This window comes from Microcebus murinus, chromosome 3 (genome assembly GCF_040939455.1).
Source record: "Microcebus murinus isolate Inina chromosome 3, M.murinus_Inina_mat1.0, whole genome shotgun sequence".
Taxonomy (NCBI): Eukaryota; Metazoa; Chordata; class Mammalia; order Primates; family Cheirogaleidae; genus Microcebus; species Microcebus murinus.
This window is the reverse complement of record NC_134106.1, coordinates 93980931-94006569: the sequence shown is the minus strand read 5'-3', so window position 1 is coordinate 94006569 and position 25639 is coordinate 93980931. Positions and strand designations below refer to the sequence as shown.

Below are 25639 nucleotides of genomic sequence, written 5' to 3'. Positions count from 1 at the left end.
CACTTCTGGGAATTAACCCTACAAAATCTCAAATGTATAGGGAAGTTTAACATGCCTTTGTTTTCATCAGTGAAAACTGGAAATACTACCCTAAATGTCCATCCACAGAGGAATAAATTGTTACCACCATACTATGGAATATGCTGTTAATACTGTAAGATTTACATGCACTAACACATAATGATCTCAATAGTATATTTGGAAAGAGAGACAAAACATGCAGAACATACTATATTTTTAAAGAAACCTATGTATGCATTTCAAAAATATATGTAAGTGCAGAGAAAGAAGTTTGCATATAAATCCTAATTTAGTTGTTAACTCCAAGGAGATCAATGGGATTGAGGAAGTAGGAGGTAAAAGAGAGAATTACACATTTTACTCTATATATTTCTGTGTTTGAATTTTGACAAGAATGCATTCATGTTTTATTTGCATAATTTTAAAGTGAAATTAGTATATACTAGTAATTCAAATAATAAAAAAGCATACTCTAAAAAAATTTTAAAACAGTAAGTTTTTAATTAATGAAACTGCCACAAAGGTCCACCCTGTCAGTTGGAAAATTATGGCCCATGCACCAGGATCTGACCCATTTTATACAGCTTGCAAGCTAAGAATAATTTTTATTTTTAAATGATCATAAAATTTTTTTTAAATCAAAAAAAGTATTTCATTACACATAAATATTATATAAAGTTCCTATTTTAATGTCCATAAATTGATAAAAGTTTTATTGGTAAACAGCCACATACATTCACATACATTACCTTCACCTGCTTTTATAATACCACAGCAGATTTAAATCATTGTGACAAAGATGGGTATGCCCCACAGACCCTAAAATATTTACTCTCTGGTGCTTAACAGAAATAGTTAGCAACTATTCTCTGGAAAGACTCAACACATATACCTATTTATCGCTGTATGTCCAAAAAAGGGATTTTTAAACTATTCCCAATTAAGCATGACTTAGAGAAAGGGGTCTGGGAGGCTGACACAGCAACACAAGCACAGTCCAAATTGAAAGAAAAAATTTTACCTCAGTAAATACTCTGCATATATTACAGGCTCTGGCAAAATCTGCTCTAAAAATTCTTCACCTTCATCTCCTTTTGATTTCAAATATTCACAAAGGACACACCAATACAAAGCAATTTCAGGAGTTAATGTTTCCACCGGAATCAATTTCCTTCATTTAAAAGGAAGAGAATAAAAGAAAGCATGATCTTTATATCCAGTTAAAGAATTGAAAACTGAGTACAAAAATGGGAATATGAAGCAAATTTGCTTTATAACCTCCATCCTTTTAATTACAAAGTTATTAACTTACCCACACAAAAATGAAGAAATTTAGCACACATACACAAAAAAGAATCAAATGAGCAAATATACACTAGGGGTGTATGTTGTTGGATTTTCTCATGGTAGGCTAGTGGAAAAATCAAAGTAATAAAATGATGGGGAAAAAACACACAGATAAAGTAGACAATGTATAATAAAGTAATGAGTTTTTATACCAGAGGAAAAGGAAGAAAAAGATAATCATCAGAGTAAAGCAAACGAACGAGGGGTAGATAAAAGGTATGAATACAAAGAAGTTATGAGCAGGAAAAAACTAATTTTAATTTAATTTAAAACTAATTTTAATTTAATTTAATTGGTGAGCAGAAGCTCACCAATATTATATTTCGAATAATGAATCCGTTATATACCTGCCATCATTGTTTTTACAGATTTCCACCAATTCATTGAGAGGAGTCACTGAAAATAAGGCATTGAGAACAGAGACTGCCACTTCAGAAGAATTTTCCACATCCAACCTATGAAGCAACTCTAAGATATTTCCTTCAGAGAAACGTAGCCAGCCTTGGAGAAGATGCTTCTGCATTGCTTGTTTCACAGCATCTGTTGAGTCATTTGAAATATAGGTGAACAAAGGCTCCCTCTAGCTTCCACTTCCTGTATTTTGTCTGTTTTAATTAATATAAAGTCAATATTTACAATACAAACAAGATTTAAAGGTAGAACAAAGCATACTGAAGAAAAAAGTATTATACACAGTAATATCGCAGAAGTCACCGTGCTGGTCACTTTCTAATAAAAATGGAAAATCTGGGCACCGATAGCCAAACACCACCACAGCCTACAAAAATAATCACTTCATTCCTTCTTCCCTGGGTTCAATGGGCTTCAGATGTTAACTCAAAATATATAATACCTATTATTTTACTTGTTGCTTGACTTCATCTATTACACATGACTGCAGTAGTGAATCATATAGGCATCTATCACTGAACAAACCTTATTCTTAGCTTTTAATGTCTTTGTCCTTTAACAATGTTTTCAAACTCAAGTTGGTTTTCTTGCTACAGCACAATAAAGCCATCTTGGCCTTCTATGGGAATTGGAAATTTTAAATGTTATCATTCCTGTGAGTAGATTCTCTGACAGGAAAAAAAATTCAGGAAAATTATGCTGGCCTTACCATTCCTTATTGTTATTTCTGATGCACAGAATACATTCATATCAAGGTATACACAGAACGGATAGTATTTTTTTTTAAGAAAGAGACAGGGCCAAAAAAGACATCGTGTCCTACTTCTAACATAGATTAGGTCTACAGACTTAAGTATAGTTCCTCCATCTATAAAACACAGGAATGTTGAAAGAAATAAGCTAGTTCCTTCAAAAAACTCAGATCTGTAAACATAGAAAATATTTTTTACATAATACACCAAGATAAATTTTACCAGGTTTATAGGAATGACAGGCTTACTTAACCTAATTTATGACATGTTTCCTAAACTTTATTAAGTCTGACCTCAAAATCTACTGAAGTTTTATATATAAAAATGTATACCTTACCTGATCTGTCATTAAGACCTTGTTGAAGGAGCATTACTCTTTGAGCAATAGACATAGCTCTCATATGAACCTTTTCAGCTAAAACCTTAAAAAGATACAAAGATTCTCATTAAATTCAATAATTTATAGATTAGATAACTAGTAACATCACCATCATAGAAAATCACCCAGAATCTCCAAAAAAATTAATATCTGATAACACATTTAATACAGTAAGATTCTACCTAAATTACCTATACTCTCCATAAAAAAATCTGAATTGGAGAAATTGCTATGCACCAAGTATTTTCAAAACTACATTAAGAAAATGGCTTCTTGTCCTTTAAGAATATGTCTACAGAAGACATTAGACTTATTTACCTGATAAGCCAGCTTTCTGACAGCCTCTTTTACATCCTTGGTTCGACCCACAATTTTTGGCAAAGTCTTTGCTGATGGTGCAATACATGATAACACTGCTCGCCTAACTTCTGGATTTGAATCATTTTCAATCAAAGCAGCATATGCTAAAAATAAAGCAATATAGTTTAGTACTAAGGAAATTACTTATTTAGCTATAGTCATAAAATAGCTCACATTTTGATATTTTAAAATGTCTTTAAAATGATAAACACACCATATTTTAGTCTTACACATTTAATTTTAGCTGAAGAATTTTTTCCACCAACTTCCGTTCTAAGGACAGAATGAGAAATTAGTCAATGGACTGAGCCTGAAAGATAAAACTGAAAACAAATAGCCCTAAAAGTCATGGAAAACCCACAGTTAAGACTGTTATCTTTACTATTCCTCCGTATTTAGGAGAAAGTTTAATACAGCAGGCAGTTAGGGGCCCATTGTTTTGATTTTTTAATGTGTCCTAGAAAGAAAAAACTTGGGTTTTACTCATTGAAACAAAACCCATTACTTGTATTTAAATGTATTTATTCATCTGTACTTCTCACATCTTCCCCAGCTTTCTTATCCAGAACATGTTAACTATCAAATCTGTTTTACACAATATAAAGCGTATGACTTAACACCAAAAAACATCAACTACTACAAGTTATCAAAAGTGATTATAAAACTGGTAACGACCAGTACCGGCAGCAAGCACCCACAGTCACAGCTACTCAGGAGGCTGAGGCACAAGGATCACTTAAGCCCAGGAGTTCAAGGCCAGACCAGGCAACATAGCAAGACCTTGTCTCTTAAAAAAACAAACTGGTAACAAAGACAAAGAAAACAATGAAATAGAAGAGTGCTCAAACTATACCTAAGCATATATGGAAAAGTGAAATATGACTATTTTTATGACCCCAGAGATAGAGAAAGATTTCTTAAGAGATCAAAAGTATAAATCACAATGCCGGAGATTTATGTTTGAGATTAGAATTTCTGTTCAACAAAGGATACCCCAAAGAGAATGAAACAATGAGCCACATAAAGCAGGAAGAGATCTATAATTGACATAACCCAAGGATTTCTTTTCAGAATGTATAAAGAATGCCAATAAATCAATAAAAAAATTGATTTTTAATTACAAAATCCAATAGAAAAATGGGCAAAATACATCGTAACACATTAGGTAGGGATGAGGGTATGCAGGTGGCAGGGCAGCCAATAGGGGGATGTGGTCAAGGGCCGAGGACCAATAAAAACAGAGAAAAGAAACCACAATAGCAAGAACTTGAGGTTAGGAACTTTTCCAGACCAGGAACATGTGCAGAACCTAGAAGCTAACCACTCCCTCATTAACATAGTAAAACTTACACTCCCTAACATCATGATAGTTCCAGAGCCAGTCATACAAGGACAGAAAATGGGAGGTTACATGACTCTGGGAATCTCTACCCACTTCCCCAAAAATACATGAATATTTCACCCCCCAGCTTAACATATTATTAGGGATTACCATAAAGGACAGATCCTAACCCTGGGATGATGCTGTTTCTTTTTTTTTTTTTTTTTTTTTTTAAGTAGAATTTTGCATTGTATTTTTTTTTTTTTTAAGTAGAATTTTAGATGCTGTTTCTTATTGGAGCAGTCCCCACTCTCTACTGAACTTGAGAGTTTCTAAACTGTTTTTAAACTCAGGATCATCTCCACTCACGAGGACAGACCTGTTCCTCTCTTTGGGGACTTTGCTTTGCAATAAAAGCTACTTGTGTGGAAGTGTTTTGTGTCTGCCAGTACTCAGTCCCGGAGCCAAAGAACCTGGACAACTCTTCCTAATCATACTTGGCATAACATATACAATATAATTAACAAGCAAAGTACATAGAAATATAATTAGCTGCTAAATACGTGAAAAGATGTGCAACAATGACATATACCATATATACCAACAACTTTTAAAAATCTGATAATACTAAACACTAAAGAGGATAAGGAACAATGAAAGTTGTATGCCATTGTTATTGAGAATATTAATACATCATTTTGTGACAAACTTGTATTTTATCTAATAAAGCTGAACCTGCACACTGTATATCCCAACAAACCCACCCTAGAAAAAATTTTTAACCTTCTTAGACTACAAGCCATGTCTAAGAAAGTTCATAACAACCCTGTTTTTAAGAGCAAATGAATTGGAAACAACTACAGGGTTCACTGACATTAGAAATAATAAACTGTTATATTCATACAACAGAATGCTATAATACAGTTAAAAAAATAAATGTATCAACATGGGTTTATGTTAGAATAGAAATAATTCTGAGACAAAAAAAACAGAAAAATAAAGTATGATTCACACAATAGGCAAAATTTAACATTAAGATGAATATGTGATTAATTATTAATGTGTGATTTAATTAAAATCTTTAAAAAAATTTTTTAGAAGAATAACCCAAAATTCAGATAATAGCTATCTCTGAGGGAAAAGGATGCAAGTGGGGTGGGATGCAATCAAGTTTCAAAGGTACTTATTTTTTTTTAAGTTGGGTGGTTGGGCAGTTGCTACTTGGTTTTTATTTTTATTTGAATCATATATTCATTACCTATACTCTTCCATAGTTCATTATACTGAGAATTTAACAAAAGCAATGAAACTGAAAAAAGATTTAGGAAACTGTTACCATCAACCACTGGGCATTCATCATCCTTGGGATCCTGAAGTCGTGAAAGCGCCAAAACTGCCTGTATTCTCACATTTGAAATCTTATCTTTCAATCTAATAAGCATGGCTTCGTTAATTTTATCAAACACATCATCGTCAATCTGGGCATTTTCTGGCATACTTCCCAAAAGCTTGTTTATGAGCTGACACACTCTAAATCTCACTGCATGGCTGTTTGCTTCATGAGACTAAAACAGACACAAATGAAAATTCATTCAGTTACCCACCATTCCTTAATAGTGAATACTATTTGAATTCCACATGTTCAGAACTCAAGAAGTTAGAACAGTAATTGGTTACCTGAAGAGATACTATAATGCTACCTTGGTCCATATGTATACTAAATATGTAATTTATACAATCTCAAAATAAACAGTCTGAAAGAAGTGTTTGCTAAGTTACAAAAGTATATTTCTCTTTGTAGGAACTTCTAAAATAAAGAACTCATTTAAAACAAACATGAGAACTGGTTTAAAGAGGTCATTAAAAATTTAAGGCTAGAATTATAAGAGAGTCATTCACAAACATTTTCTCAAACACCAGATATTTCATTGTCTAAAACATACAAACTCCCGGGCCCTTTTAATATGGCAAAATTTTCTACAATACTTTCCCAAAGTGCTAGTTTTCACAGTACCTTTAAGAGAAAAGTAAACAAGTAGTTTAAAATGCCACCATCTTCCTCTTCCTCATCATCTTTCATATCTGATTGGTGAAATGAAGTAACAAACTTCGCTGCAAATTCTATTACTCTCTCCACAGCTGGTTCACGTTTATAGACCACCATAGCATATTTAAGGTAATGAACAAACTCCTCATGGAAAACTGTTTTATCATCCATCTGAAAGACAAAAGAAACCATTCGTAAACTGCACTGATAAAAATCCTTTATTTCCAACATCACCCAAAAACTGCTGAAAGCACTACCCATAACTCAAATTAAAAGCTTTATTTAGTAAACTCTCAATTAACCAAGCCAGCAAAAGGGAAATGCATTTGCATGAACTTCTCTCCAGGCTATAATGTGCACACAAGCTTGAATTTTGACAATAAAAAGATTCCTTTGAATTTTCCCCCCCAACACCCTTGAATTCTCAATATGCCTTTAGTACCAGTTTTGTAAAAATATGCTTCCTCATGAACAACTCAAAATCAACACCGGCTTTTATATTTATGCCTTCCTATCACACAGCAATTTCTTCTGGATATAAGGTTCCCATCCTATCGCCTTTCCTCAAAGCCCTGTTATATGTACTTACAATTTTTCTTGGACCTCAAGATAATTAATGTTTCCAAAATCCATTGTCCTATTCTTCCCACTGCTCCACTCAAAAGGAATAAACAGTAGTTACATGAATAGAAAGGGCTAGGTCCTAACGATTAACTTGGTGTTTGGTCATTGGATCAATCTAACCTGGGGACCAGGTTAGAATAATTTGACTGTTCACTGTGACTGGAGACCGAGGGGGAACAACCATTGAACCCCCGCGTCCAGCATCCAATCTACGGCTCAATATTTGGTGCCTGGTCGCCTCGGTGCCTGTCAACGTTTCCCTCCCAATTCACAGTCGGACTCAGGATTAACGGTCCGCGCCGCCCCGCCCCGGAGGCTGGGGGTATCCGGGTAGAAAAGCAAAGACCGGACGCGTGTGGACGGTGCGCAGGCTTCGGGGTCTTTCCGACCTGGGCCAAGTCGCCAGACCTCTCCGAACCGGGTCGCGAAAGGCAACTAGGTTGGAGGCCGGTGCGCGAGTCCGAAGGCCACGGGGAGCCCCTGGGGAAGGCTGCGCCTCGGGGAGGGCGAGGGGCGGCGGCCGAGGCCGGCGGCGGCGGCGGCGGCGGGAACGGCCGCGCTTACCGTGCCGTAGGTGCGGCTCAGCGCCACCACCAGCTTCGCCTGGTTCTGGTGCGGCTGCTGCGCCAGCCGAAAGGCCTCCTTAATCGACAGTAGCCTCTTTTCCGCTCCCATGGCGCCGAGACTCCGCCGGGACAAGCCCTGCCCGCGCTCCGCTGCAGCTGACACGACCACCCCAAGGCCGAGCTCCTCACACAGCCTCCTCAGACTCCCGAGAGCCGGACTCGGAGCGCCCAGGGCGTGGTTACCGCCAGAGTGTTCAAATAACCCTCGCGGGAGGAGGAACTACCGCGAGACTGTCGCGAGAGCGTTGGGAGACGAGAGCTGCGGGAAAAAGGGGTGCACCCACCCTCGAACCTCATGGTCTGAGCGCATGCGTGCAGGGTTTGTCTTGCTCTTTTTCCCGAAGGGAGGTGGCTTTCTGAGGGGAGGGACTGTTGGCTCGGGCGAAAGTGGTGTCGGCTGGGAAAGCGGGCGGCGGAGCGGCCGTGGGACAGTCGGAACGGGGTTGGTGGCGCTAGGCCTAGTGAGTTCGTGCGGCTGGGCTTGAGTTGAGGAAGAAGACAGGAACCTTCACGGGTGAGAACAGGAAACCTGCTAAAGGTTACAGTCTCCGCTCCGGCTGAAAGAGCGGGGTATCCCAGGAAGAGGGGTACGTTTCGGGAGACGTCCAGAAAGAAAAGATGGAGCGTCCGGGAGGGCTGGGCCCCGCGGCCAGCTTGGTGCTAAGAAGGGAGACTTTGCCGAGTCGGCTGAGGAGGGCGTTCCGAGGTCTCGGGGAGACGGATGCGGTCTTTTCAAGGCCTAGTTCCTGGCCTGGGGAAGGGCTGTCTGGAAGGGTGTGCAGGAGGGCAGTCAGGAACCGCTGCGAAGAGAGGCACGGTTTAATTTGGCTGCAGCCTGTTCCAGATATGCCAGCCGTCCAGACGTAACAAATGTGCATAAGGACAGTGTATTAAACAAAGGAGACCTCAGAATGGAAAAGTCCTTAGGGTAGTGATTGTGATAAAGAAGAGCAGTAACTAGGTCTTCTAAAACTTTTTTTAAAAAAAACGAAAATAGACCAGACAAAAATGAATACCTCTTTTGGGGCCCAGGATGTACCATCCCAAAATGTGACTGTATAAGACCAGAATATGCCACTCGAAAAATACTTCTGGGGCATATTTTGAGGCAAGAGACTGCAGACAGAGAAGTAGCTCTGAAAATCTGTCCTTGTGTAGAAGAAATATACATCTATAGGGAAAATCTATTTAGTAAAATGTCTACATTAGGAGAGGGCTGCTCTGAGATACCTTTTGTTACCTGAGAGACTGCATAACAGGACAACCTTTATTCATCATTTATTTTCTCCTCTTTCCCACAACTTATGTGGCCACAACCTTCACCACCACCAACCCAAAGCCCCAAACCTCTAGACCCCTAACCCCTGTTCCTTCTGTAGCTGAAGGTATAAGCATCAGTCATCTTACCCATATGGGATTCCCCTGCATATGTAGTTAAATATGATTTTTTCCTGTTAATTTTTTTTGTCAACTTAATTTGGAGCCCAAAGAACCTAGAACGGTGGAGGAAAGCCGTTTTTCCCTCCCCTACACCTCAATACCCACTGCCAACTGAAGCAGTACAGGGGTCCTCAAACTTTTTAAACAGGGGACAAGTTCACTGTCCCTCAGACCATTGGAAGGCCGGACTATAGTTTAAAAAAAAAACTATGAACAAATTCCTATGCACGGTGCACATATCTTATTTTGAAGTAAAAAAACAAACAGGCAAAAACACCTGCATGTGGCCCGCAGGCCGCAGTTTGAGGACGCCTGCAATAGAATATTGCTAAAGCCACCTGTACACCTTTCTCCTTTTGAATTACCTTCCCTCAGAAGTAATGGATTTTCTGAATTTCCTGTTAACCTTTATCATACAAATTTTTATATATTTAACAACATAAATAAATCCCTGAGTGAGTATATTGTACTGTTTTGCATGATTTAATCATTATATGAACAATTATGTGTACAACTTTCTTTTTACAATGTTATTGAGGTTTATTCATATTGATATGTTAATAATAGTAACTTGCACTTCAGATATCTTTATGTGCCAGACACCCATCTAAGCACTTCATTTAATCCTTACAGACAACCCCTATAAGATAACTTAGATCTACTTTTAAATTAAAATAAGGAAACTAAGGCACAGACAGGTTGCTATAACATTCCATTGTATGATTATGTCATAATTTATTCATTGTCTCTTATCTCCCTAATTCCTGAAACTTTGCAGGTATTAAAATGCTAGTTAAAGTAATGAATGTGGTAGCATTTGGGTTGCTCGTAATTTTGAAATTACTGAGATGTTTAATTTCTTTTCTTTCTTTCCTTTCTTTCCTTTCCTTCCTTTCCTTTCTTTGGATAGGGTCTCACTACTGCCCAGGCTGGAGTGCAATGGTGTCATCATAGCTCACTGTAACTTGGAACTCCTGGGCTCAAATGATCCTCCTGCCTCAGCCTCCCCAGTAGCTGGGACTACAGGCATGTGCCACCATGCCCAACTAATTCTGTGTGTGTATGTGGAGAGACAGGGATCTCACTATGTTGCTCAGGCTGGTCTCGAACTCCTGGCCTCAAGTGATCTTCCTTCATGGCCTCCCAAAGTGCTAGGCAGCATGAGTCACTGGACCTGGCTGAGATGTCTAATTTCTGAAAAGACAAGAAGGGTATTTCAGGTTAATCAGCTACAGAAAAGCAAAAGTCCTAAGAATGCATGGAATACACTGATAAAATTTATAATTTGACTATAACCAAAATATAGACTGCCTCAAAAGCTGTGGTTTAAAGTCCCAGATCAGTTGAAGAAAATAATAAAAAAAAAAAAAAAGCTGTGGTAAAAGAGAAATGTAGAAAGGCCATTCATTTTTTAGCTATATCTATGCAAAATATTTTAAAATGTAATCAACAGAAATTATTGAGTTACATTCTTTTTTTCTTACTATTGAGTCTTCCAAATTGGGTATTATTTTACACTAACCACATTTCACATGCTGCATAGGCACTTGAGGCTAGTGATGACAGTATCAGACAATGTAGAACTATTCTATACTTTGAGAACCACTGCATATACCATTTGTTTTTAATGTAAAGTGGACTGGTAAACTAAGAACAAACTAATGTTAATATTTGGCGGCATTTTTCTTATTTTGTGGCCTTTAATTGCTCAGCCCTTTTTATGTTTTGGGTACTTGCTACCTTTATTACTTTGTAAAGTTTCTAATATTTCTTTATTGTATTTTATTCGGCTGTCTTACCACCAGAGACTTCATTATCATTTTGTCAGTTACTGAAGGATGAAGCATTTGGCCACCAGAGGTCAGCCTAACTATGTTTTTATTATCTTTTTTTTTTTTTCATGATTAATGCCATATGTTTTTATTTGGTATTTTTTTACTTTATAATCTGAAAAAACATTTAAATATGCTAGAGTAAATTTAAACATCTTGGTCTCACGGCCTTAAAGTTACATGTTTCCTGACTTCCTTTTAGTATTACAGAAAAGAAGAACAAATAATAGCAAGTAGTAGAATAAATCTCTTCCTGTCCTTGGTAAACTTAGTTGAAGGAATAGTAAAAACTAAAGAATAAGTACAGTAAAGCTATTTGGTTCTGAAATTTTAAAGTAATCGTTCTTTAAAGGTAAATTATACATGGCAGTATAAAGAGTAGGTATGGTTAAGTTAGTTTTGATACGGAAACATGTACATGGAACGTAAAGGAGTAACAGATGGGCTCACGGTTAATGTCATGTCTAGAATTTACATATACCTTCAAATAAACTTTTGCTGTCTTATTGCTGATTAAAAAAATAGTAAAGTGAGTCTTTTTAAGATGCTCTGTGTAACACAATAGCTGAAGTGTAGCCAATTAATCTTGCAGATGCAATCAGGTTGAAATGAAAATAATAAAAATATGAGAGGATAGGGCAATTAAAAGCAAACAGCTTCTGTCTTCTGTCTCAATTATAATAATAAAATCAACGCTTACTGGTATATGACAGAGGTTGAATATTCTTTCCGGATTGGACTAGGTAATGGTATTATAAACTTAGAAGTATTTACATTCATGTTCCTTCTGAAGATGAAGTTATGAGTAGTTTCTTTTATATTGGTGTAGTAGAATCATATGTGTTGATGCTGCTCCTAAAAATTATTGTTTTGTCTTTGTCCAACATGTTATCAAATCACCTACCTATAATTTGGGGATTTTTCTCTCTCTGGAATAAAATAGAACATGGTTGTGGTAGTTACCTACTGCAGACCTTCATCATCGTTCTCTCATTAATTCTTTCAAATACACTTACAAAGCTAGACACTGTGCTAGGAATTAAAGTAAATAAAAAGAATGGGTAGAAGCTAGAGGAATATTCTTAGAGGAAAATTACTGACCTGAAGCTATACCATATGACCTTATTAGCACAACCCAGTGTACTTGACACTGGAGATGTTCACTGATTTCCATCCCGGAAGTCATCCTTACAGAATAGCATAAATGAGATGTTAATACTATTTCTTTTTTCATTTAGAGCTGTGCCTTTAAAGTCCATCCATGTTGCTATGTATAGTTCTAATGTGCCTCCAACACATTTCACCTATCCACTCCTCCTGTGATAGTAGCCTAGAATGCTTCTAACTCCATATCATCACAGATGAAGCTTCAGAGTATATCCTCATACATGATGATCTTATAGAGAATTTCTTCACTATATATGCCCAGAAGTAGGATTGCTGGATCATGAGGTGTGCAAATAGTTAATTTGGCTAAGTAGTACTGCCAAATTGTTCTTCAGAATGGTTACCCCAGTATACAGTCCCACCAGCATGCCACTTCCAAAAGGGAACTCTCTGTTTGCATTATCCAGCTCTCTTTTACCAAACTGATGGCATAATGTGATTATATGGTTAATGCCTCTGGATTTTCTCTTCTGTAAATTGGATATTTTTGTCCTTTGCCTATTTCTTTATTGAAGTTGCTACCTTTTTAAAAAATTGATTTGTAGTTATGTTTTTGGTATCTTCAGTTCAATCTAGAAATGATTAATTTTAATGTGGTAGAATTCATCATTTTGGGGTCTTGTGCTTTATGCTTCTTTACTTAAGAAGCCTTTCCCTAGCCTCAAGTCACAAAGATATTCTTCTGTTCTATATTCATTTAACTATACAGTTTTATCATCCCCATTTAGGTCTTTAATACATCATGAGCCATCCTTTATATGTATTATTATACAGGTATATGATTTTAATTTTCTTCATATAATAAGCCAATATAGTACCAGTATTATATACTGAATGTATCTAGTCCCCCTTGATTTATGTGCCAACCTTATTTTACATTCCCAAAATATATAAGACTCTATTTCTGAGCTCTATTCTTTCTGTTTTGTTAGACTATTTGTTCTTACGCTAATTCCACCCTATTTTAATTCCTATGACTTTAGTAATAAATCTTAATATCTTGAAGGGTAAGAACTTTGTTACTCTTCTGTTTTAACAGTTCGTTTGGCTATATATGGAATTTTATTCTGTCCATGTAAACTTCAAAGTTCATTTATAGAGTTTCTTAAAATTTTGATCAGAATTGTGTATTTATTGTTCCATCCAAAAGCATGGAAAATATGCATTTTATGTTCTCTGTCTTTTATTAGGTCTTGTATATTATTGATTAGTTCCTAGATCCTTTACAGGTTTAGGGTTTTTTCTCCATGCTATGAAATGTACTACTTAATATGTTCTAGTGAGTATCGCTGGTATAGAAGTTAAGAGTGCCTAGGTTCAAACCCTGCCTATATAACTTGCCAGATGTGTGACTTTGGTCAGGTGCCTAGGTTCAGATTCTGCCTCTGTCACTTGCTAGATATTTGACTTTGGTCAGGCAACTTAATTCTTATGTGTGAGATGTGAACAATACATGTACCTACTTTGTAGGGTTGTTAGGAGAATTTTAAATAAGTTAACATTTATGCAGTTACTAGAGTAGAACTGGCCAATAGTAAGTACTATATAAGTAACTAAATTAATGAATATTTGTAGGTTAGTCTCAGATCTGGAACCTTGTTGGGCTCTTATTAGCTCTAATAGTTTTTTTGTTTTGCTTTGTTTTGAGACAGGCTCTTGCTCTGTCACCCAGGTTAGAGTGCAGTGATGCTAATGTAGCTCCCTGCATCCTCAACCTCTTAGACTCAAGCAATCCTTCTGCTTCGGCCTCCTAAATAGCTGGGACTACCAGCATGTGCCATCACGACTAGCTAATTTTTATTATTAATATTTTTTGTTGAGATGGAGTCTCACTATGTTGCCAAGGCTAGTCTCTAACTGCTGGCCTCAAGCAGTCTGCCCACCTCAGTGTCCCAAAGTTCTGAGATTACAGGCATGAGCTACCATGCCTGGCCTAGCTCTAATCATTTATGTTAGCTTTTCTTAATTAGAAGACCATGTCATCTGTAAATTAATAATATCTCTTCTCTTCCAATTCTTACACCTGTCATTTTTTTTTATAACATTAAGTAGCAGTTTCAGTACTGTGTCAGTCAATATGGTCATCTTTACCTAATTCTGCTTTTAAAGGAAATATATCTAACCTCATTGAGGATTATATTTGCTTAAAATTTTTTGGTAGATATCTTTGCCAAGTTGAGAAAGTTAATTTCTCTTTCTAGTTTGGTAAGAATGTTTAATTTTAATTTTAAATCATAAACAGATAGTCAGCAAGAACAGGGAAGTGTTAAATGTCCACAGTTGATAAAATTATCTTCTCTTTTTCCTTTAGTTTTAGTAATTTATATTTATAAATTTTCTGAAGTTTAGTTACTCTTGCTTTCCTGAAATAGGCTCTATATGATTATAACATATTCTTTTTTCTTTAATGTACTGTTGGATTCTGTTAAGTGCATTTACAATTTTTGCAAGTGAAATGAGCTCCACTTGTTTGTTTGTCTCTAGATTAGGAATTTTTATTAATCTCATAAAAGGAGCTGGTCAATTTTCATGCTTTCTTTTTCTGAAGCAGCTTATATAAAATTGGTCATATGACCACAACCTCTGAGGTCCCAGCAAGAGTCCTAACATCTAGCAGCTCTACCACAAGGACAGACCCCCTAAAACTAATTCCAACAAGCACGTCTAAAGGTAAAAAGATAGCTTGTATAGCTCTCTATTTGGAATTTGAGGCATAAGGGATATACTTTTGTAAAAATAATTTTTCTGGGCTAGGACTGCATACTTTAAAAACAAACTGGACTAGTTGTGTACCAACAAAGGATTAAAATGGCCCCAGATTCTCCTTCCCAATTCTGTGATTGTAAGAGCTATTCTCAACAGGAAAATTGGCCTAAGCCTATGAGATAAAATGGGGAATGTCTATAAGCCTTGTTTAGCATTCATGTTCTCAGATACCCTAAAGTTAGATGGACAGTAATGTTACTCAGGCTTTAATATCACGTCTCAAGTCTTCTCATTCACAGGTTAAGGCTACCTTTCCAGATAGTCCAACAGCTAAGTCACCAGTTTCCAAGGGCATTTGCATCACCTATGGAAAACATCGGATCCTTGCACACCAGATGTTCTTGACAGCTCATCCCATCATTCCCCCTGCATAAAAGTTGCTTCACCTGCAGGCAGCCAAGGCAGCTACTGAGCTTATTTTCATTGCCAAGTAAATATAATATCACTGCCAACAAAACAGAGTGCACAAAGTGTCTCTTCACAGTATCAGTACCAATTGAGACTGTACTAAGAAAACCAGCCAGCTTACCTGGATGAAGACCCCTTCTCTTCTTGGATAGCCATGATTTGAAGGAGACAGTCTGTGATCTGTGCCACTGGTAAGTGACCAACACTTTTACACACTGAACTGGTCCTGAGAACTGAGATGTCTTCTTTGTAAGTGAAGAATATGCAACATAATCTTGAAGAACTGCACAGTGGTGTGGGCCAAAGGCATACTTTGTGTGAGTCATGAACTGACAGACCAATCTTGATAAAAGGATTTTTCATCTTATTTTTATTTGCCAGTGTTAGTCAGTGTTCTGCTGGCTTAGAGTCTTACCTTTTTCTGATTCCTTATTCTGTTTTATTCTAATGGGTCCCAGAAATCCCTCTCCTGACCCCTTATCAGAATCAGAAAGTGAGGAGGAAGAAAACATTAGCTACTTAAATGAGAGTTCTGGGGAAGAGTGGGATTCCTCTGAAGAAGAGGACTCCATGGTATCCAACTTAACGCCTCTTGAGAGTCTTGCCTGGCAGGTTAAGTGCCTTTTAAAATATTCTACAACTTGGAAACCTTTAAATCCTAATTCCTGGTTATATCATGCTAAACTCTTGGATCCAAGCACACCAGTTCATATACTTCGAGAGATAGGCCTGAGACTCTCCCATTGCTCCTATTGTGTCCCCAAACTGGAACCAATTCCTGAATGGCCCCCTCTGGCCTCTTGTGGAGTCCCACCTTTTCAAAAGCCCCTTACAAGTCTCAGCCGGCTCTCTAGAGATCATGCCACCTTAAATGGAGCACTGCAATTTGCCACCAAACAGTTAAGCCGAACATTGAGTAGAGCCACTCCCATACCTGAATACTTAAAACAGATTCCTAATTCATGTGTTTCTCGTTGTTGCTGTGGCTGGCTAACTAAAACAGTTAAGGAGACAACCCGCACTGAACCCATCAACACTACTTACTCTTACACTGACTTCCAAAAGGCAGTTAACAAACTCTTAACTGCATCACTATAAAGATCCACCATTTGCTCTTACATCTCAGATGTTGCTAATTGAGAAAGCATTACACAGACCACAGTGGAGAAACTAACGCCTTCTCAACCGGACTGGTGTGCCTGGCAAGCTGAAGTACTACTAGTACTGAACGTACACCCGAGGGTCCTATAACTCAACTATAAAAAACGCATTGTGAGCATACCCTTTGACAAACCCTGTGGATAAATGAGAACTTCAATGGAGAATTAGTCCAAAGAGACCATATTACAAAAGATAAATTGAATATTCTCCACACTCAGTTCTCCTCCCATCACCCTCCACATGTCAATTTATTCTGCTTATCCGAATGGACCTTAACTAGGTATCTGATGATTATTGGAAAGAAAAAAGTAGACCACCACTGCTTTGGTTACCCAACCTTTAGAATAGCCATGTGGAAAACAAAAACTTGGCTACCTCCAAAAATACATTTCTGAGCATACTCTATTCTGACATTTATTTCTAAGGAGATGAATTACATTGAATAACTGCACAAAGGAAAATAGCAGGAATATGGACTTCTTTCTCAGCTTTTATATAGGTATGCCTACATATGACAGCCTTCAGGGGTTCCTATTTTTTGCAGGGCAGTGCAGTTTCAAATCTAGCCTACACTACTGCAAACCTATTATAGTACCTGTAATTACAGGATGAACATTGTATATTATGGGCTTCCATTACGTTGTCTCTGGCTAAATTGGCTTATAAGATCATCCCTTGGGATTAGACAGACACCTATAGGGAATATGTTTCCTGAATGTTGGCACTCAGACTATTGTCAAGAGCAGATAAAATACATTCCAAAAGATGAATGGGAAAGGATTGAGAAAATATTTATGCTTCTAGTATTAACTACTAATGGATTTCATCTGTATAACATTTCCTAGAGCAGAAATTTATGCACTTTCTACATCCATTGCAGATTTTTCAGGAATCTTCTAATTTTAAAGAACCTTCTTATAGATGTCTACCTAATACAATCTGAAATTAAGAGGTTTTTTTTTTTTTTTTATTTCGGCATATTATGGGGGTACAGATTTTAAGGTTTCAATAAATGCCCATTTCCCCCCCTCCCCCCTGAAACTAAGAGTTTTAATAGCATTGTTTTTCTAAATAGATTGGCTTTAGATTTTCTTCTGGCTGAACAAAGAAGGGTATGTACCCTTTTAAATGAGCCTGGCTGTGTTTATTTAAATGAGTCAAAACAGAAATCAACATACATAAAATAAAATGCATGAGACCATTAAATCTTTTCATGTACCCTTAAATAAAGTGAAATCTGTGTGTGGTCCTGGTTGGGCATCTAAAAGGAATCAGAAAACAGATCGTTAAAAGTGTATCATATCCTCTTCCTTATTTTGGTTATGCTTTTTCCTATTCTCTATAATTAAGTGCTGTATACAAAGTGGCATCAAATAATTAAAGCAGTGATGGAATCACAAATTCTGTAAATATATAGCAACTTAAAGGAGAGAGAAGAATGTTTATAATCTAATGATTATTTCTGCTGAGCTTTAGTTATCCCATCTTAAGGGAAAAAGAGTGAATTGTAGTAGGTAGGAAAAAAGTATTTGTTAGTGAATATTACTGACCTGACACCATATCTCATACTATTAGCGTCACTGAATGTATCAGAAAGTATTCCTATGTAGATGTGGAATTGGTTTTTAAAATGTCATGAGTACCTGTTTCCCTTTTTTTAAGGGGGGGGGTAAAGGAGGGGGTGGGAAGAGGTAGGGAATAGGTCTGAAAATTAAAATATGTTGATGTTTATGTATCCATAATATGTTCCTTTTTCTGTTTGTGTATGTATGTGTGTGCGTGCGTGTGTATAAAAGTGCCTTGCTCATGAATGCCTTTTTGCTATTTACTCCAAAAGGAAGTCTTTCCCCAGCTTGGCAGCTGAATAAACCAGCAGCTTTGTACATGCTGAACAGAGTATGGTCATTTGTCCTCAACAAATGAAATAGTTCCTACTTTGCTTAAGGCAATTTCACCACTAAACAGTTAATAGATGTAGTATCTGTTTCTGCTTAGTATCTATAGCTATATAGTATGATAGGAAGGTGACTCCACAGCTCTAGAAAAGAAACACACTCGAAGAAAAAAGTCTGATACTCGGTCAAGACCCAAATTTTAGGTAATCCCGGTTGCACACAATGATAGGTACCTAATTAAGCCTAAGCCTTTACTTGTTTTTGTGTGCCATACACATTGGGGGCTGGGGGTGAATTTACCACCTTTACTCTTTGCTTATGTTGGCTTCTGGTCAAATGAGGCCACCATATTCAGGATAAAGGGAGATGAATTATCTTCTATTTATAGAAATATTTATCAAAGGAATAAGGAAACATTCCTAAACCTTAGGATATTAATAAGTTTTTTAAAGCTATTTTTCCTTCTCAGTGCAGATAGGCAGGCTTTTTGTTAAAGCAGTCCCAATACCTTGAGCCTAGAAGACTAGAATTATGTCTTTTAATCCCATCTGCTTCTTAAGAAAATGAAAAAATCCATACATAATAGTGGATGGTTGGTCCTCTTTAGGGGATGTTCCTGCTGGTGCTTCTATCACAGTTATCTGTCTAAAAAAATTTCCTCCATGATGAAAACTATTTTGTGATATTAAGTTGTTAAAACAATTAGGGACCTTAGAAATTGTTTGGGTTATATTCTTAGGCATAAGTTGCCTTACATCTGGCTTTCTACTTTGGCTCCAGTGTTAGAAAATTCAATGTCTTTTGGAGTGGCCTATAATTTTTAAATATCATTTGTTAGAAATTTAGTAATTCATCCAATAATATTATGGATGAGTGCTGACTATAGCCCAGTTGCTGGGAATGCAAAATTAAATAAGATACTACACATAAGAAATTAGTTCTAAAATCTATGAACCAATATACACTATCTCAAGCCATTTCTACTCTCTCAGGTCACATTAAATAAGCCTAAACCCTATCCATATACAGGCCTTTCAAATACTTGAAAATGGCTTGTTGTGGAGGATCATATAAAATAATTGAGTGGAGCAACCATCCAAATGTAGTGAAGATTCTTTTGGAGGGCACACTCTAGCAATTAAACCCCACAAGGATGGTCAACCAAGGAAATAGATAAAGTATATAAACATCTTATGTACAGATAGTTTTACATGCTAAATGTATGTACAGTACAGTTATATGTTAAATTCACAAGGCAGTAGCACGAAGATCAGAGCTAGAAGTGTTTTGCTCAGATGGCTAGGATATGTAGAAAAGTCTGGATAGCTCCTCAGACAGACTTCATGAAACAACTTTGTACAAGCTGCTAGCATTTTAGTCCACCATGAATAAAACCCACTGAACTGAGGGAACTACACTAGCTGGCACTGGCCACCAGGTACTTCTGTCTCAGCCTGTCAAAAGGAAAATCTATGATTGTATCTCTGGCAATTTTAAACAAAGTTTAGTTAATGGCTACATATTTGAGTCTGATAATTGTATGCTGTCTGCCAAGCTGTTCTGTTCAAGTGGTAGCAGCAGTGAGATTATACATTTTATAAGAATTCTGGAAGTGAGACCAATAAAATGGAAAGGATGAGGATACCACAATGACTTGACACTTGCCTGATTCCCACCTCCTGTGAGCTAAGAGAGCTGATAAGCTCTTCTCAGTGAGCTGTGGAAAATGAATGCCTGATTTTTTAAAAAAATAATTTAATGTAGCAGGAAGACAGCAACAGGGTTGTTGCTTCTAAACAATATAGGGTCAGAAATGTTAGCAACAGTTGAGGGTTGAATCATAAAACAATACATTGACTGGAATTTGGGTAGTTTATTTGGGAAGACATACATGCCTCTGACACATAGGAAAATTCCTGGGATCATTTGGAGTGTTAGGCTCTACAAAACCAGTAATTATTCAGTAGGAGACTCAGGATCATGGTCAGCCTGACAAGATTAAAACTGAGTTCCTAGTATATACACAAACCAAGCTGGTGTATCAAATTAGATTCAAAGGAACCTGATGAAAGAATCTTAAAGTGAGTATTGCGGTAAAATTAAGGAGCTGATAGTATATTCTTATTTGGGGGAAATTATTATGTTTAGATTAACTGATACAACCATGCCTAATATTACCCTTCCATCTCTGGTATCAGCTTGTGAAACTCCCAATATATCAACTGCTGTTTTACTGTGTATTAATTAGGCAATGATCCAGTAGGAGCAACTTCCTTTGGGAGGTACTCACAAGTGGAGCAATCCAAGGGTCTGGCCATCTTCCATCAAAAAAGACCCTAGATTGGCTTTATGGCTGCACCCTGAGTAACCAGATTGGCTTGAGAGAGTTGCAGAACTCTGGCGACAAAATGAACAGGGCAGCCGCTACCTGGAGAACTCAAATTCCTAAATTAATTGAAGGCTGGCATTAATGTTGGCCACAGCCAATGCATTCCAGGAAGTCTTAACACATAGTGTTGGCCCCTGTCTACCTATTTGGTAATGAAGTAGACTTTCCCAGTGGTTTGAATGCTTTGGTCTATAACCCTGTTTCCTTTAAACCCAGCTTTTCTATGTTGGTCACATTTCTACTCAGGATACATTTCTTTAAATGGGTTGGGTTGCCAGATTTAGCAAATCGAAATACAGGATGCCCAGATAAATTTGGATTTCAGATAAGCAATGAAATATGGGATATACAACCCCCAAAATTATTTATTTATCTGAAATTCAAATTTAACTTCTTGTATTTAGCTTCCTTTTTTTATCTGGCAACCCTAGTATGTTAGCAGCATTGATTAAGCTTGGGTTGTAGTCATGTGGTCATTCCCAAGGTACAGTCTACTCTTTCCATCGTGTTGTTTTCTTATCTCTCAATAACTGGGAGTAAGGAAGGCTTACACGTAGTTGATGCAAGGTTAGTACTATTAATCGGTGGAGGAGGAGATCCAATTGCAACAAATAGGAGATTTTTTTTTTATAAGAGACACATGGTATTTAGTTAAAACAACCATATGACCATTATAACATTTGCAGACATATAATTTTCAAAATGCTGTCTTAGTAGGTAGTTGGGGTTTGTTGTTTTTTGTTTGTGTATATGTTAAGCAGTTACTTTCTCACTCTACTCTGAAGGGAAAGATTAAGTGCGTTCCTCTTTTTTTGTTTGTTTTCTAATATTTGATAGGTAGCACAGTTCTGGCAGCCATTCTTCATCGCAGAAAAGGTCTACAAATTTGGAACACCTGTCTTTGCCTTCCAGAACCCCCAAAAGACTCAAGAATTTGAAGGCACAAGGTACCCTGAAAGGTGGGGGTGAGCAGCAAAGTGGAAAGCAAGAGAATTATTTGAAGGTTTATTTTTGCCCTCCCTTTGTAGCCAGGCAACTACCTCTCTTTCTAACAAAAGACTGAAACCTTATTCTCTGGAGAAATTAAACCAAATAGACTTAGGACTGGGAGAAGGTGGTGGTGGTAGTGATGTGCTCTACTGAAGACAGGACAATTGACAGACTGTCAGTATTCTGAACATTATGAGCCTCCAGTCAACTTTCCCTGCCCAGCTACAAAATACGGCAACCAGGCTTATACTGAACCCGTCCCACCCACCCAAGAAGATGAACAAGGCAAAAAACAGCTTGACACTTGATTATCTGTTGCAGTGAAACCCAGAGTCCACAAGCCCTGCTCATTCACGTATGGCTTTTAGTGACTTAGAATCACTCTACACTGATAGGCAAGGATCACTGGACATTTGAGGAAACCTTCAACATGAAAAATGAACATAAAACTCTCCAAAGAAGCTATAATATTCTCAGAAGCACAGGAGCATATATTGCATCCATGAAATAAGAACAGGATGCTATAAAAAATAATCAGAAATTAAGAGTTGGAAAAATAGAAGAACCAAAATTAAAAATTCAGAAGTGTTGGAAAATAAGTTGAAGAAATTTCAAAAAATAGTACAAAAAGGCAGAGGTGAAAAGTAGGCAAGAACAAAAAAAAAATTAGATCAGAATAAGATCTAATTAATGAGTTAACATTATTAACTTTAATAATGTTAGAGTTAATAACATCTAATTATAAGAGTTCCAGAAAGAGAGAACAGAAAGAAGGTGAAGAGAGATTAAGGGGAAAAAAAAAAAAAAAGAACATTTCCAGAAAGGGTCCACTGAGTGTACAAAAAACAAATTTAAAAAGCACTTCATATTTCAGGATGCCAGGGTTATAGACCATCCTAAAAGCTTCCAAAGAGATGGGGAAAGAACAGGTTACATAAAAAGAATGTGTCTGTAGAATGGCATTTAGACTTCTTGGTAGCAGCACTGGATGCTGGAAAACTAGAACAGTAAGGCCTTCAAATTTAAAAGGAAATGATTTCCAGCCTAGAATTCTGTACCCAAACAATCCAATCAAGTGTGGGGATAAAATAAAGAAATATTTAGACTTGCACAGTCTCAAAATTTTATCTCACTATCTATCCTTTCTTAGATCACTGAAGAGTGTGTTTCACCAAAACAAGGGAGCAATCTAAGTAAGAAGGCATGGGATCCTGAAACCATCAGATCTCACAAAGGAAGACAATGAAGGGAAAGTTCAGGATGTCTGCTGTCAAGTAAGTAGGATGGGGATTCCAGGAAGTAGGTCTCTAGGAAAACTTGGAACAAAGTATTTGAGTACAGTGGAAAATGAAGAAAGAAGTAAGACAGATGTTATGACATTAGGGAAACCTAGAAAACTAGGTTAATGATAAAATGAGACCAAATTCCCCACATAAGCATTTTGGATAAGTGTCACTGTGTCACAAGAATAAATCCAAAATTTTATTTCTTAAAACGTAATTATGTGGGCCAGGTACGGTGGCTCATGCCTGTAATCCTAGCACTCTGGGAGGCCAAAGCGGGAGGATTGCTCAAGGTCAGGAGTTCGAAACCAGCCTGGGCAAGAGCGAGACGAGACTCTGTCTCTACTAAAAATAGAAAGAAATTAATTGGCCAACTAAAAATATATAGAAAAAATTAGCCGGGCATGGTGGCGCATGCGTGTAGTCCCAGCTACTCGGGAGGCTGAGGCAGTTGGATGGCTTGAGTCCAGGAGTTTGAGGTTGCTGTGAGCTAGGTTGACACCACAGCACTCTAGCCTGGGCAACAGAGTGAAACTCTGACTCAAAAAAAAAAAAAAAAAAAGTAATTATGTTATAACTTAGTAATCAGAATTTAGAAGTTTGACATCACAAATATAGTAAAATTGTAGTATTGTCAGCTATTAGATCGGGCCTTCAGGCATCATGCTGTATATGCAATAGATGCTTGCCTTCATTAAGATGTACACTGCAAAAGATATTTTCAGGGGAAATAACGGTTTTTCAATAACTTATTTTGTAAAAGGAACTTTGTCCCTTGCTTAGGCAAATCTCAATAATTTGTTCTTTATTTACAGAAATCTCAATAATTTGTTCTTTATTTACAGAAATTATACATAGTTTATAGCAGTAATTTCAATAAGCTTTTTGTTTAAATTTTATCATCTGTAGACTCAAAAGCACAAGGAATTACAGGTTGAGCATCCCTAATCCAAAAACCCGAAATGCGAAGTGCTCCAAAATCCAAAACTTTTTGAGCACAGACATGATGCCATAAGTAGAAAATTCCACACCTGACCTCATGTTACAGGTTGTAGTTAAAATACAGGTGCACACCAGCAATCTGGTATTGACTGAGCAGCACCTAAGTGGACACATAGGTACTATAGTAATAGGGTATTGGGCAGGGGGGAGGGAGGAGGGAGGCAAGTATATACATACATAATGAGTGAGATGTGCACCATCTGGGGGATGGTCATGCTGGAAACTCAGACTTATGGGGGGAGGGAGGAAAGGGCATTTATTGAAACCTTAAAATCTGTACCCCCATAATATGCCAAAAGAAAAAAAAAAAGGAAAAAATAAATAAATAAATAAAATACAGGTGCACAATACACAGTTTAGTAAAAATTTATCTGGCTATGTATAAGATGTATATGAAACATAAATGAATTCCGTATTTAGACTTAGGTCCCATCCCCCAAGATATCTCATTATGTATTTGCAAATATTCCAAAATCCAAAAAAATCGAAAATCCAAAACACTTCTGGTCCTAAACATTTTGGATAAGGGATACTCAACTAGTATCTACTTTTTTAAAAGAACAGTTTGAAAGTTCATATTGTTTTTCATCTTCCATACTGTTTTTGCTATCAAGATATGGTTATATCTAGTGGTTGATCCATAATATATTCATGTATAATATTTTAGATTTTTTCCTATAAGTTATGATTCAAGGTTTTTTCTATGCTTTATTTTTATTATTATTATATAATCTCAGAGTAAATTTTTATTTAGTTGCAAGTGATATGTATGCTGATATGTTTTCTCTCTGTTATCAAATCTATTGAATAAACCATGTCAGGCCAATTTGTCTATCTCTTTTTTCTAAGTAAGGAATAATATATAAACAGTAAAATATATAAAATGCACTAACCATAAGTATACGTCTTGATGATTTTTTACATATGTATACATTCATATCAAGGTCATATCAAGATGTATATACTCAAATCAAAGTACTGTTAATTTCTGATTTCCTAGTACCCTTTCATCACAGTCTATACCTCTTCCAGAAATAACTACTCTTCTACAAAGATCAGTTCGTTTGGACTCCCCTCTTGTGGCAAAAAAGAGAAAAATAAGAAAATAAATAACAATTTTAAAATAAAAATTTTAAAAATAAATTAAAAAAAAAAGATTAGTTCATTTTGCATGTTCTCAAATTTCATGTGAATGGGACCATACAGTATGTATTGTTTTCTGCCTGGCTTCTTTCATCAAAGTACTTGTTAATTTTTTTAATTGCGGTAAACTATTTCATTATATGAGTATACCATAATTAATTTATTCTTTTGCCTATTGTTGACATTTGAGTTATTTCCAATTTGGGGGTATTACAAATAAAGCCACAATTAACATTCTGTGTTTTTTGTGGATATGTGTACTCATTCCTCTTGGG

General features: G+C 36.7%; 2 protein-coding genes across 11 annotated transcripts in view; one reads left to right on the top strand and one right to left on the bottom strand.

Annotated features, from left to right (window-relative positions):
* NCAPG (non-SMC condensin I complex subunit G) overlaps window positions 1-8082 on the bottom strand; it is a 34637-nt gene extending 26555 nt beyond the window's left edge. The window contains exons 1-7 of the mRNA XM_012737508.2: window positions 7827-8082; window positions 6606-6809; window positions 5928-6156; window positions 3229-3374; window positions 2869-2953; window positions 1716-1908; window positions 1043-1192 (exon numbers count right to left, since the gene is read on the bottom strand). Coding sequence (XP_012592962.2) covers window positions 1043-1192; window positions 1716-1908; window positions 2869-2953; window positions 3229-3374; window positions 5928-6156; window positions 6606-6809; window positions 7827-7937 — 1118 coding nt within the window. The 5' untranslated portion in view covers window positions 7938-8082. The remainder of the gene's footprint in view (window positions 1-1042; window positions 1193-1715; window positions 1909-2868; window positions 2954-3228; window positions 3375-5927; window positions 6157-6605; window positions 6810-7826) is intronic.
* Window positions 8083-8159: 77 nt separating this feature from the next.
* DCAF16 (DDB1 and CUL4 associated factor 16) lies at window positions 8160-25290 on the top strand. Of its 10 annotated transcripts, none has more exons than XR_012918639.1 (6): window positions 8229-8475; window positions 10239-11188; window positions 14876-14997; window positions 15333-15692; window positions 21784-21893; window positions 23087-25290. XR_012918639.1 is itself a non-coding variant. In XM_020286302.2 (4 exons), the coding sequence occupies exon 4, from the start codon at window positions 15949-15951 to the stop codon at window positions 16597-16599; it is 651 nt and encodes a 216-aa protein (XP_020141891.1). In that variant the 5' UTR covers window positions 8160-8207; window positions 11134-11188; window positions 14879-14997; window positions 15333-15948; the 3' UTR covers window positions 16600-18334. The 10 variants fall into 10 exon arrangements, 8 of the variants coding, with proteins under 8 accessions (XP_020141891.1, XP_075857236.1, XP_075857233.1 ...); XR_012918640.1 differs by having other exon boundaries at window positions 21784-21905; XM_020286302.2 differs by lacking the exons at window positions 8229-8475; window positions 21784-21893; window positions 23087-25290 and adding an exon at window positions 8160-8207 and having other exon boundaries at window positions 11134-11188; window positions 14879-14997; window positions 15333-18334.
* Window positions 25291-25639: the final 349 nt, after the last annotated feature.

Excerpts from the sequence above, each read along its gene's own strand:
- DCAF16 (XM_020286302.2), top strand. The coding sequence starts at position 15,949 with ATGGGTCCCAGAAATCCCTCTCCTGACCCCTTATCAGAATCAGAAAGT.